Source organism: Haemaphysalis longicornis, unplaced genomic scaffold (assembly GCF_048455015.1).
Source record: "Haemaphysalis longicornis isolate Haplotype H1 unplaced genomic scaffold, Haemaphysalis longicornis Haplotype H1 scaffold_2, whole genome shotgun sequence".
Taxonomy (NCBI): domain Eukaryota; kingdom Metazoa; phylum Arthropoda; class Arachnida; order Ixodida; family Ixodidae; genus Haemaphysalis; species Haemaphysalis longicornis.
Window position 1 is genome coordinate 287445619 of NW_027526295.1, and position 14202 is coordinate 287459820.

At 46.3% G+C, this 14202-nt stretch overlaps 1 protein-coding gene across 1 annotated transcript in view; it reads left to right on the plus strand.

Moving 5' to 3' along the window:
• Positions 1–13836, plus strand: part of LOC144168664 (uncharacterized) — a 41458-nt gene extending 27622 nt beyond the window's left edge. Inside the window, exons 3-4 of the mRNA XM_077697607.1 lie at positions 13433–13531; positions 13701–13836. Of these exons, the coding sequence (XP_077553733.1) occupies positions 13433–13459 (27 nt within the window). The 3' untranslated portion in view covers positions 13460–13531; positions 13701–13836. The remainder of the gene's footprint in view (positions 1–13432; positions 13532–13700) is intronic.
• The last annotated feature ends 366 nt before the right edge of the window (positions 13837–14202 follow it).

Consider the following 14202-nt stretch of genomic DNA (forward strand, 5'->3'; position numbering starts at 1 on the left):
CTTATGTCTATACGTCTTTACGCGCCTGTTTTCGAGATGATCGTTACTCGGTCATACGCTCCCCGTTCCTCGAGCCCTGAACCTCGAGAAGCCATAACCCCACTGGACGCGAGGAGGGAACTCCTTAGCTCAGACGTCGGCAACCTGCGGTCCGCGGCTCAGTTTTATGCGGCCCCCAGCACGCCGTCAGAAGCCCCACCCCTCCGGCTGTCACTCGCTATCTGAAAGCCGACACGCAACTTTTGACCGAACGACGGGAAACAAGAGCAGAGAATCGATCGCTTCCAGTTGCCACTGTTCCCGTTTTCCCGCTCAGCCAGTTTATGGCCAATTATTGTCAAATCTTATTGTCGATTCGCTGATTGTTTGCTCGTTGCCTGCAAAGCACCCTCTCCCCCACCCACCCGATTTGCCGTCTGGCCCTCCGCCGTGTGGGCTTCATGCAACTCGGCCCTCCACCTCAAAAGGTTGCCGACCCCTGATTTAGCTCATCGACATGTCGTGCTGGTTCCTTGCAAGAGCGCCTTGCCTTTTCGTCTCATCTCCCTAACGCTTTCGCCCAAGTTTTTCGCACTTCCGCGCAACTAACATGGCATCTATACCTTCCCATCACGCGAAGAGGTTAAACCTCCTTTTATTTAAATCGGGCGTTCAGTTGTTCAGTTGCCTAAAACTAAGAGAACCAACCTCCGAAGGAAGTCCTAACTACGCCCTTTAACTACACTTTTTAAGTCTGGCAGTATACAATAATTATTATGTAATTCTTAATAATCACAACCCCTTAATCATTAGAGTCAGCCCGTAAATTTTAACTGGAAAATTTGGAGCAAAATTTTTTCAAAAAATATTTACGGACTGACTTTTCGTCCAAAATTATTTGTCCCGAATTTTTCTCTTTTGCACCTTGAATGCCCACACACGTAGCTAGGCCTAAATGCTCTGCCAACCATGCTATGAAAACCCGCGTTTTGAAGCGGAACTTAATATCCTGAAAAACGCAGTTTAAGCGTTAGCAAAAACACGTGATCTGTGTGAAGCTGACTTTGCATACATGCTAAGTCACTCGCTTAAAGGAGCCATGAAGAGAAAATGCAAGTTGGTTTTATTCGAAAGATTTCGTGTTTTATAGTGCCCCCAGCGCTTGTCCGGATACAAACGGTGCTTTATTCACTGAGAAATTAAACAATTTAGGTTAAAATTTTGATTTTCCCGCTCAATCGTGCGTTTTCGTGGTCCCAAATGACATCACAGGAACCGACTGCTCTGCAGCCTAGAGTACCTTCATTCACGCATCCGCCGTACAGGGTAGAGACACGTATACGCTGGCGCCGCCATTTTCGGTTGCTCGCTCGCCGCCGAAGCAAGTCATTGTGTCAAAACCGCGCTAAAATTGTCGCCGCAACGCGGTTTACTGAAGAAGTTTGAATCATATTGTCTGTTTCGCGTTGCTAGGTCTCGTGGGAAACGAAAAGAATAACGCGTTGAGCCCGTTGGCCCAATTGCGGCGGCACGGGACCGTTCAAAGGTTGTCTCCACCCTGTACAGCGGTGTTGGTTTGTTCCCGCGTTTCTTTACGTTCCGTAACCTAGATGGCGCTTCTGCCAGCCTTCTGCCAGAAGCCAGCCTCCGTCTGCTTCTGCCAGCCTCCGCCAATCGCAGAGCTTAGCTCATGTGACATCATAGGTTCTGTTGCGGGAAATGAGCTGGTGGGTCGCATGACCATTCCCGTTTTTCCTAATTATGTAGCTTATTTGAGCGAAGTTTACGTTAAAAGTGGTGTCAGTATGATTCTAACGAGACAATCTTTTGAATGAACCAAACTTGTGTTTTCTCTTCATGGCTCCTTTAAGGCAAAGGCAAATACCTCCTGCACTATATTCCTCTTGGGAGGAGCTTGAGGGGTAAGAAGAGGATGGAGGAGTGGAAGTCGCGTGGCAGCGACAGTCTTCCGCCGATAGAGAAGGCGGGAAAGAGGGTGACGAGACACTGAAGAAGAGCGAGCGGAACGAAGAATAAGATGGTGGTGACGACGAGTATCGAGTACACGCAACCTGCACGACCATCACGACGGTTTGAGTTCACGATTGCAGCCGATTTGTTTCTTTTTGGCTGCCGCAACGACCTTTACTATAAGTGTGGGCTTCCATAATTTTTTTGGAAGTGATAATCATTGGACATCACCTTGGAGCGGCGTACACTATGACGCGTGTTTCTCCTTCCGAGCAAGTATTGCCACGATTATACGGTGAACGCCGGAGTTTTTTTTTTTATTTTTTTTTGTTATTCTTGGCCAATCTCCTTAATTTGAAGGGGCCCTGCAACACTTTCAATAAGCGCTTTCACTCTTTCCTTCGCGTCTGGAACCACTGCGAAAGCTATATTTACTGCCAGTACGGAGCGCCACTGCGTGATTTGCTCGTCGCACTAGATATGACTTCCCTTTCTGCTTTGTTTTTGTGGCTCTTTTTTAAGTTGCTATCGAAATGCATTCATTGCTGCAACTGAAGGAAAACCGCCCAACAGCTTTTACATGGCCTCAGTGACCTAATTCGAGCCGTCGAAGAATGTGAAGACCGGGAACGCGAGAAAAATCTTTTGAGCGAGTTTACAAGTTATCTGATGGCCATAATGCAGTAATTTTTGGCTGAGGTACTTTTCGACCCCCTAATCTAAGTACTGGGTGTATTGGGCGACTATGTTCTGCAAGCATTTAAGATTTTAGAAAAGTTGAAAAAGGTGTTGCACGGTCCCTTTAAGTGGGTATGCTTGGCATGACAAACATGCGCCGTTGACGCTGGACGGTCGCCGCGAAACCCGCGCTCACGTGCGCGTACTGGGTAATTTTGCTATTGTTAACTGCGGACACGAAAAATTACGGTTTGCTTAAGAGCTTCGCTGTTAAAAGAGAATCGCGACATCGGGACGAAGAAAAAGACCTGTTCGCGTAATAGGCATGATGCGGAGCAATTCCCTCGCGTGCGATGACAACCACAGAGAGATTTTACAAGCGACGGAGAGAATGACCACAACCATTTTCGCCCTTTTTTCCCCAGTGCTTTTCGGTCGGCAAACTCGACCGCGCTCAGCCGGGCCCTGGCAAATCCTCTTGCGTAGCGGGAGCTCAGTAACCCGCGTCGGTAATTCAACATATTCCGCGTCTCCCTGCGCTGACGCCATCTTGGTTTCGTTGCATTGTTCAACCTGTGCTCATTCCCGTGGGCGCAAAGCAAGCCCCTCGCCGCGGGGGTGCCGTGTTTTTTCGCTCATCCGGCCCCTTATCCGCGGCTCAGGTGACAGCCGGCGGCTGCGATAGCGGCGAGCGTTGACATCGCTTCCTCTGCGTCGATTGCGCCCGGGGGCCCGTCTGATGGACGCGACCAAGGGCACTTGCCGGTTGCTTTCTCTCTGTCCGTCCTCTTTCCACTTTTATCTTTATATTGGGTTAGAAAGACCTCGCGCCGGCGGCTGAGCGACAAGCTCGAATCGCTGCCGTGATTAGGTGCGCGTCCTTCATTTTGTCTGTAAGAGTTCGTGTGCGGCAACCTGCCCCGATAAAACGACGTGCGAGTGGGTGCGCGCGAATTATGGACGCGTTTGAGGGGGGAACGGAGGAGGCCTCTGCAGAGCGCACAGGCAACGATATCGAGCCCACCTGCAGAGTCGTCCTAACGAGTGGTTCAAGCGTACTAGCTGGCTGTTGTATATATATCGTCCGCATGCTCTAATACGGCACATTTTCCTGCACCTGCCTCGGAAGCAGCGCTTTCGCGGTAACCTGCCGGTATCGACAATCACCAGCGCGGAAGCATTGAGGGCGAAAAGGGTTCGTGCTTTTCTCGTGTATTATTTGCAGCAGCGAGCCGCCATCGAAGCAACGTCACCAGCGCTGTCGAATAGCAGCGAAGTGGAGGAAACGGGCAGCGGTGTTGTGCGTTGGTAGAATAAGCGCATAGTAAATGGTGGAGTAATTTATCCACTCGATGTCAGCCATGAGCGAGAGCCGGAGCACAGCCTTGTTTTCTTCGGAGATGTGCATGGTGGTTGGTTGCCTCATACCATGGCACATACCCACGCGGGGGATTGGCCAAGAAGCTTTGTACCTCATCAGGAGGGTGTCTTCTACTGTTTACACCTTCTTCTCGTGACAGCCTCATATACTGCCTCCATCATCGTCCTTAGCATCATGTTACCATCTTCAGTGTGTTAGTACGGGAGCTGGACGCGATTGGCAGGACCCCATGTAACCCGAGCTAAGCCTTTCTGAGGTCCTTTCCCAATAAACCTACTAAACCTTGTCATAGATACATACAGATACATGCATACATAGATACACACATGCGTACATACATATTGACGTGCTTACCGCAAGTTGGACGGAAATTTGAAATTGCAAATATTAAATTTTTCAGCAACAAAGTAATTAGCAGTCATGGACGTAGTCGACCATCCAGTTCAATTTTTATATCTCCACCAGTTATCAGAATAGGCAGAATTACATAATTAAATTACATAATCTCAGGCAGTGAATGCAGCGGAAGTATTTTTGATTACTTGTTCCGCCCATTAGCTATGTTCCGCTAAGTGCCTTTGATTATTTTTTCTGTTCTGATGTAATACCAACTTGAACTTCAAGAAGTTCCTCGAGTACTTCACCACCGGAACAAACATGCAACAGTAGCGAGGTTGGACAAACAAACACGTCGCTCCAATATGATGACTAGACCTCCCGTGATAGGTTCATCCTCAACAATACAAAACAATGAAATCACTTTCCAAAGTGAATATACACAGTCAGAGGTACACACGACAAACAAAAGGGGGTGTGCGTTAAAAAAGAAACGAGACCTCAAAAATATGTCGAGTAGCGAAGTTTCTTCCAGAATTCCTTGAAGAGTACAGAACTTGTGGCGCTCGACTGAAACATCGAGGAGACACCTGAGAGGGGCCATCCATGCAAACAACAACAACGTTCGATTTGAAGGAACCGTACTTTGGTAATTTACTCAACTCCATTCCAGCCACGAAATACCTTTATTTGACCGAAAAAACCCAAGAATTGTTATCCACTTTCAAATGCGTCAACAGTGATACGATAACGGCAGCAGCAACGCGAAAGCAGGAACACGGTTATCAAAGTGTGTTGGAGTATTTTAGAGTTTCACAGCGATGCGTCCTAAGACAAAGCCCTTTGTTCTGAGAGAGGCATGTAGTGTGTGTTTGAGAGCGATCTAGACGGGGTGCAGGCTGTTAAGTTCGAGTACTTCATTTAATTAACCCCCAAAGACCTCAGTTTTGTCACAAAAGCCATGCCCCCCAAAGGGACGTCCCAACCTATAGAGTGAGAAGGGTGTGTCAATTAACTCACATTAGGTGGCTGGTTGGCCAAAAAAAAAAAACACTCGTATGTGCGATACATAGTCGTGTGGCCCAACACTTTAATTATTCAAAGACATTTCTCGGACCCGCGTTTACAAACACCCAGCAAGTAAACGGAACTGACGAACGCTCAACATTCTACGACCAAACCTCGGACACTATGTGCCGGCCCAGCACTGAGCGCCTATGATTACCCTTTGTTACCACGCCCCTGCGTTCCGGGAACTCGATACGAGCTGCACTTGCACCCGACCATGGACCGCGGTATATCCCCGCCGTCGAGGCGACACACTCCGACGCGGAACGAAAGCACGCACTGGCGGCACCCAATCCCCACCTTTAGAATACATATATATATATAGTGGGCATTGGGGGTGTACTGTTGTGATATTTATGCGTGGAAGCGAGATGGCCATTGTTATATCCAATGTGGAACACGGCGGGTCAATCCCTCTGTTCCTTCTACCCATCCAAACCCATCGCCACTGTCATCTGTGTATAACCATCATCATCCCCGGACAGTTCCGTCTTCCGGTGGCCTGTGCTCGGGAGCCTAATTAAAAGTGGTCGTTCAGCATCTCGGAGCTCTGTCTCTCAATATATATATATATATATATATATACAGTAAAAGCGAAGACTAAAGGGTAACGAACGAACATGTATTAACGTTTCGGCTTGGGGCAAGCCTTCGTCAGAATAAAAAACAGATGGCAAGTAAACTGGCTTATAAAGGCACGAGCCAATCACGGTAAACATGGTGACACGTGTTCTGTTGGGCAGGACGACAACAGATCATGAACGTTTGATTAACATTTGACTTCAGATCAAGGCTAACAGGATTTCAAAATGCCAGGTCACTTACACTGGCAAGAAACAATGACAGGTGTACAAAAAATGTAGATAGACTAACGGGAAATGGGTGTGGGAAAAGGGCAGTGGATGAAAAACAAACGTTCTACTGAACAGCAGAGTCAGCATAAAATATATACAATGCAGAGCGGCAAAAAAAAGGGAAAAAGATAAAACAGTAACATCTGAACAGTCACACGGAAAACAAGCGCTAAATAAAAACACGGGACGAGGAGTAGACGGGACAAGCGCTGAACAGTCAGCCGGTCGTAAGGAATACAGTATAGATAGCATCACTTGTGAGACTAATGCCGAAGCTATGATGGAAAAAATGGTAAAAAATGCTTATTTGGGGCACGCGCACACCCACATACACGCGGGCCAATGCACTTGCTTGTATTCCGTGCCGCCCTGACTAGACAAAAATACCCCACGCAGATTATTGACGATGCATTGACACAAGCAAGCATGCTTGATCGCAACGCACTTTTACTCCCGACGACACAGCCTCGCACTCAGCAAACCACTAATCTGGTACTCAGTTATTCATCCTCAGCCCCTAAAGTAACACCCATTCTTAAGAAGCATCACAACATACTTATGCAAAGCCAGAGGCTCCAACGCATTTTTCAAGATCCGCCTCGCGTAGTCCATCGACGATCAGCGAACCTATACGCGATTCACTAACTTCGTCTAAGACCACTCGCCAATCTTGCATTGGCTGCCAACCCTGCCAAAAACCGCGATGTCAAATTTGTCCCCAAATGACGACAACTGCCACAGCCAGCAGTACAGCTTCCAATTTCACACTAAACATAAAAGGCAATTTCACTTGCGAAACCGAAAACGTGATTTATCTGCTCGAGTGTACCGAATGCCGGCTTCAGTATATTGGCCAGACCCGCAAGTCTTTTCGACTTCGTTTTAATAATCACAAGTCGCATATTAAGACCCTTCCGATCCTGCCGTTGTCCCAACATGTCAACGTCGTTGGTCATTCATTTAACAAAATAAACGCAACAATTTTTTAATCTGGTTTCCGCTCACATCATGATAGAGAAGTCAGGGAATCGTATCTCATTCACAAATTCAAATCTATGAAATCGGGTTTAAATGAAAGCGTTGGCGTGCTGGCTTTCTTGTCGCACTGGGCGCGTCTGTGTAACCTTTTTACTGCTGTTTACGTAGATATATTTGTGTTTGCATTGGCCCGCGTGTATGTGGGTGTGCGCGTGCCCCAAATAAGCATTTTTTAACATTTTTTCCATCTTAGCTTCGGCATTAGTCTCACAAGTGATGCTATCTATACTGTATTCCTTACGACCGGCTGACTGTTCAGATGTTACTGTTTTATCTTTTTCCCATTTTTTTGCCGCTCTGCATTGTATATATTTTATGCTGACTCTGCTGTTCAGTAGAACGTTTTTTTTTTCATCCACTGCCCTTTTCCCACACCCATTTCCCGTTAGTCTATCTACATTTTTTGTACACCTGTCATTGTTTCTTGCCAGTGTAAGTGACCTGGCATTTTGAAATCCTGTTAGCCTTGATCTGAAGTCAAATGTTAATGAAACGTTCATGATCTGTTGTCGTCCTGCCCAACAGAACACGTGTCACCATGTTTACCGTGATTGGCTCGTGCTGCTTTATAAGCCAGTTTACTTGCCATCTGTTTTTTATTCTGACGAAGGCTTGCCCCAAGCCGAAACGTTAATACATGTTCGTTCGTTACCCTTTAGTCTTCTCTTTTACTGTACATTTTTACCGGCCCCATTGTACTTTCTTCATACGCGATATATATATATATATATATATATATATATATATATATATATATATATATATATACGATAGAGAAGTCAAACTGAAAAACATAGCATTTATTCTAACGTTTCGACCGGGGTATATATATATATACATATATATATATATATATATATATATATATATATATATATATATATATATATATATATATATATATATATATTGTTACGTGGCGCAGGACATGAACAATGAGATGGGGACGATGTATTCTACACTATTTACATGGCGGCTATCGCCGAGCTCGCACCGGCTGCGCGTCAGCCAGCTCCTCGTCGTCGTCGATGGTGGTACATCGGGAATTGCCCACTAGTTCGCAACATTACCCCCCGGTGAAAGAAGACCGTCCCGGTCGTGCTCGGTCCCCGTGAATGGATGGGTGCAGTGAGGATGACATGCGATGCGTATAAACACTGAAGTCCTTTCCACGGCCAATGACGATGGCGGTCTCCGATGCCGACTGGTCCCCGAAAATCGACGCAGAGAAGGCCACGGCAAACCGATGAGGGTGCTGGGACCGCGCCGGACGAGATGGCTGGGGACACGGCATGGGCGACACGTCTTGGCTGGTCACGTCTCGTCAGGTCTCGGTTCTTGATCGGTTTCTCATGGGCTGGGGACACGGGGCGGGGGCATCGTCATGTGCTGATCGTGGCGGGGCTGGGGCTGCCCGACACGACCCGTGTACCCTCGATGTTTCCGCCGGTGCCTACACTCTTAGGCAAAAAGGACTAAAATAGGGACTAAAATACAGCCGTTAGTCTTCGCGGGCGACCGTTCATCTTCAAGGGGAGTATCTGCGGCAGAGTACGTGCCGTGTGCATAAATGCGGACTAACTGTTCGTCCCCGCCGATCTATAAGGAGTAACGGGAAGACGAAACGCATGCAGTTAGTCTCTTTGCTGCGTCGTTAATCCTCTAATGGCGTCGTCGTTGCCCTTTCGCGCATATGTCTGCGAACAGTTTTATATTTCCAAAACACAAGCCATTGCAGTCACTGGGTGCTTTAGATGGTGCCACGGGAGAAACTATTGATGTTAGTTATAAGAAAATCGCCTAGGGTTAGTAGAGCGGCGGGTAATGGCAAGGAGCGGCGAAGCGCGATTGCCATACGCTTCTCGGCGAGGTTATGTTGATACGCTGTGTTGCATACGATTCGTGCGAGGTAATAACGGCCAATGAAAGCTTTCAAGCGCCTTAACAGTAACTCAAAAATTATTGACAATAGCAAAAGTGGATTCCTGAGCGTAATGAATATGTATATGTTTAACAGACGAGAAAAAACGCATGTTGCTGATGACAACTGCAAAACAAAAATGCTCGCTACAGGTAAGCGTCTCGAAGTTATCTTTTACACTCGCTACATAATTGCCTTGGGCACCAAAGCTATGACAATGCTGCAACTGCTGTAAAACCCGCTTGCATTTCCCAGTCGCAATCGTCTAGCGACGCCGATTTGAAGAATTCAGGCTAAGCAACACCGAATTCACTTTCGCCGATGCAGGAAAATATGGCATCTTTCCTTATTCTGACACTCACACAGACGACACCTTTCACATACGTTATATAGTGCACTTAACCTATGTATCGAACACTAAGAAAGCACTTAGCTTGCGCTAATTTGTGCGGAAACAAATGAGTCGTCCGATCGCCCAGCTACCTATCTCAACTAGGCGACGACGAGTTGATTGTTATTTACGAGAAAAACTATGGTTGTGGGGCTCTACTTCGAACGAACTGAGCAATAGTCCCTACACCTAGCAAAGCGCTAAGTGCAAGGCGCAAACCGCGGTCACGTTCGCTTGCACAGATAGAAATTCGGGCACCAGTTGCAATGGATCTGTTGCGTTATACACAGAACTACACGCTATATACTTGAATATTATCTGCTGCAGACTCCACCCGGCGGCGTGGTCTAGCGGTTAGCGTGTCGGGTTCCTCGTGTATATTTCCGGGCGTCACGCGTTCGAACCCTGCCAGTACCGGCGTTTTTTTCTTTTTTCTGCACTCTACGCCCTTCGTCCTTGGGGAGTATCGGAACGGATCATCCGGGTGGGGGACTAACCGTTCGTCCCCTCGCCGTTAGTCCCCAAAGGGACTAATGATTGTGGCAGAGGCCGTTAGTCCCCGAAAGGACGAACTTTTAGTCCTTTTTGCCTAAGAGTGTAGACGTAGCGATGTGGGGCCAGGACGGGAAGAAACCCGCACACTCCACCAAACGAGCGATGTGGCCAATACGGGAGCAGTTGAAGCATATTGGTCTGTCGTCAGGCGTTCGGCATTCAGCTGGATTGCGGCGGCGGTTACCAAAGGGCGCTTGGGGGCCCATGTGCGTGGTCGGCGAAAACTGTTGGGTAAAAGGAGGATGGGGATGCCCGATACTGCAGACTTGATGGATGCCCATGCTTGCCATTTCATTGCGAACGACGGCCTGGATTGCAGCGACCATAGGGAGTTGGCAGCGATCATCTGCATATGGCAGTGTGGGGGTCGGGATCATAGCTTCGATTTCGCGGCGCACGATTCTGGTAATATCCGCAGACGGGGCGACAGGGCCCGGCCTGCGTGGAGCAGGAGCGGGTAGATGGACTTCATCACAGGAAGATGTCGCAGCAGTGTGCGGGAGCCGGGCAAATTGGTGAGCTATACGGCGTCCCTTGGCCTGCTCAAATCGCCGGCACTCTTTGATGATGGAATCAACGGTGGCGCAGTCCTTACAAATGAGCAGGTGAAAGGCGTCGTCGGCGATACCCTTAAGGATATGACCAACCTTGTCCATTTCTGACATTCCTGGGTCAACTTTGGAGCACAGGGCCAGAACGTCGTGGATGTAGGCGACGTAACTTTCAGTAGATGTTTGAGCCCGTGTTGAGAGCTCTTGCTTTGCCGCAAGCAGGCGACCAACGGGCTTCCCAAACACCTTTCTAAGCTCTTCTTTGAAAACATTCCAACTGGTTAGCCGTGCTTCATTAGTGTCAAACCATGTCTCAGCCGTTTTCTTGAGGCACAAAGCAGCGTTGGCGAGCTTAAGGGTGTCGTCCCATCTGTTGTGAGCACTCACACGTTCGAACCTACGGAGCCAATCTTCTACATCAATGTCATCCGTCCCAGTGAAGTCGCCGGGGTCCCGAGGGTAGGACACAAAGATGAACGGTGAAGGGGATCCGGGCTCATTGGTAGGCATCGCGGAGCCGCGAGCGACGCGCCCACTCCGAAGTTCCGTGTTGTTAAGAAGCCGCGCTGGCGAGAGGTACAGGAAACCGGAAGTCCAGCACCTCCACCAAAGATGTCACATGACAACGCGGAGCTGGGTAGTCAGGATGGAGGTGTATTTACAAAGGACACCGTAGTCACCGGGGGAAAGACGGGTTGATGGCGCAAACCCAGCGGGAGCTCGGTCTTCGTCTACCTCCTCTTCATTCCGTTGGACATCGCCCAGCGTCTTTCCACTGGAGCACATACCCCGATAGGGAGAGATTGGCCACATGGAATTGCGGTTATGCCCCGTGTACGTTTCTCGGGAGTCTGTCCGAAGTCTGTGACAATATATATATATATATATATATATATATATATATATATATATATATATATATATATATATATATATATATATATATATATATATATATATATATATATATATATATATATATATATATATATATATATATATATGTATATATATATATAAGATCCGGGATTTGGTTTCAAAGATACACGAGAGAGTAGACACACGTATGAAAACGATGATTGAACTAACGTTTCGACCGGGGTTCGGTCTTCGTCAGAGTAAACTTCGGTAATTGAGCGCGCGGAATATGTAGGCAAGAAATGATAAAGGCTGACGAATAGTCTTGCCACTTTGTAGATACCAATCAACACACAAAAAAAGGGAGAGAGAAGAAGAGCTCACGTGGTGTTTGTACACGTGTGAATTAACATGAAGTTTTCAAATACAGAACTTGTACGGAATATCGGATCGGGTCAAGGGGGATCAACACCTGCCCTTTTGAAACAAAATGATAACGTTCGGGGATTGCAGCTTAGCACTTTATACGTAAACACATCAGTAGCGGTATAGAGATATAAAAAAGCAAAGATGCCACTGTTACTGGAAACACTTCATATCGGTTCCGTAAGCGCAATCAAAGAAATCGGTAAAGCCGCATTAAAATTGGCGGCTCTGCTTCTACGGTTTCAATAGGGATGATGCAATGACGCCGGCATATCAGGGCAAGAGGCACGTTAACTTTCCTACACTTTCATTGATACCGCGTTTAACTGTACTAAATTTGTGAATTAAAAAAGACTCACGTACTTCCCTTTCGTGATGCGAACGGAAACCTGATTCCAGTATAGTAGCCCTAATTTTTTTCGATAGAGTGACCGGGAATTATAGACAAAGGAAGCCCAGGAGAGGAACGTGCGTGCGCCCGGTGGTGTATGGAGCATGTTTGCTCCAAACACGCTCCATATGCTCCATACACCGATGAATTTGTTTACATTATCAGAGGTTTCAATAATCAGAAGTTATCATAAATATGGTTAGGGGCAACATACAAACTTGTGTTGTAATGAACATTCACATATATTTAGTAGTAAAGCATTCACGCAGAATAGTTAAGTGCTATTCACACCCTGAAAAAAGAATCACGAATGGATTACTGCTTTGCTTTGCATGACAGTCCAAAACAGTTTTTTCTTTCTTTCTCAATCTACACGCGGTTGTTGGCGCGTGCATGTCGTTTTGACACGTGTATGCAGGTAATAGGATTTATTTGCGGCTATTAGTGATATGAGGATGCAAATTTGCAGCTAGAAGCAGCAAATGCAACCGATATTTTCTGCCAAGTACAAGCGAAGAGTGCGAATTAACCGAATTTACGTAATGAAGGTGTTTGAATTAAACGACTTTAAAATATATTGCAAACAGCGGGCAACCAAAATTTTGAAATTTGTGAGAATTAACCGAAAGTGTGAATTGTCCGAGTTTGAATTATCTTCACTGTACTGTACTTCTAGGCATCGTGATAAGTAACCAATTTTTTCCTAGCATTGAGGCGAGGTGCTGTTCAGTGTGAAATGTAAATGCACAGGTTTTCTTAACATTTTTTCGAATTTAAAGTTTTGTGTGCTTTATGCACCGAAGCTAAACCTGGGCTGTGAGGTACACTGTAGTGGTAGACTGTTTAATGTACAAAGCTTCCGATATTTCTTACTGATTATTTTCCAAATTAGTCCCTGACACTTGACCCCATGTGCTTTACAGAAAGAATTTCATTTTATAAATTACATCGCATATGCCATCATAAAGCCTAAATATGTAGTAGTCAGTTCATGGCCTATAGATTTATCTTATATCTTTTCAATTCCTTTCCAGGTACTTCGGGCAGATCAACCCATCTAAAGGACGAGGCAAGGGGCTGACCAGTGGCATAGCACCGAGGTTGCTGAGCCTTCTTAAAGCGCTTTAACATAGGTATGTTGAGCCTTTAATTATGACCAGTATATAGGTATGACCAGTGGGTTAAATCAAAACAGTATGCTTACCACACATGCATGTCGCAGAGCAGCGAAACGTCGCTGCTGAACGATTTCAAGCAATCACTAAAATGAATATTGTTCTCTCTTTCATTTTTTTTTCGCAGGTAATGCACCCATGGCTCCTGGTAAACAAGTAGCCGACTGGAAGTTTGACGTTTTTTAAATCTATGTTTCATCCATGTACCCACTGTACCATTCAATTTATGCATCAATTGTACCATTCTCGAGGAATAAATATACGAACACAGATGCCAGCTGTTGTAGCATCTTTTATTTGATTGTGTCCCCTGTACGTGGCACTCACACAATTCATTCCCCAATTTTGTATTTAATGATAAGAAAAAAAAAACTGATGCCTGATCAATTTTGACAGCCTAATACTATTTCATATTGACAGAAGTGTACAACAGCCGAAATAACATTTGAAGCCGTCATTATGACGACTCCTTAGTAGTATAGGATGACAACAAAAACGTCAAAATGACGACCAAATGTATAACGAAAAGACTGGGGCTGTCATTTTGACGACTTCTTGTATATCAGGTTGACAGGTGGTCGTCAAAATGACAGTGAAAGTCTTTTTGACGACTTTCTTGTATATGAGGT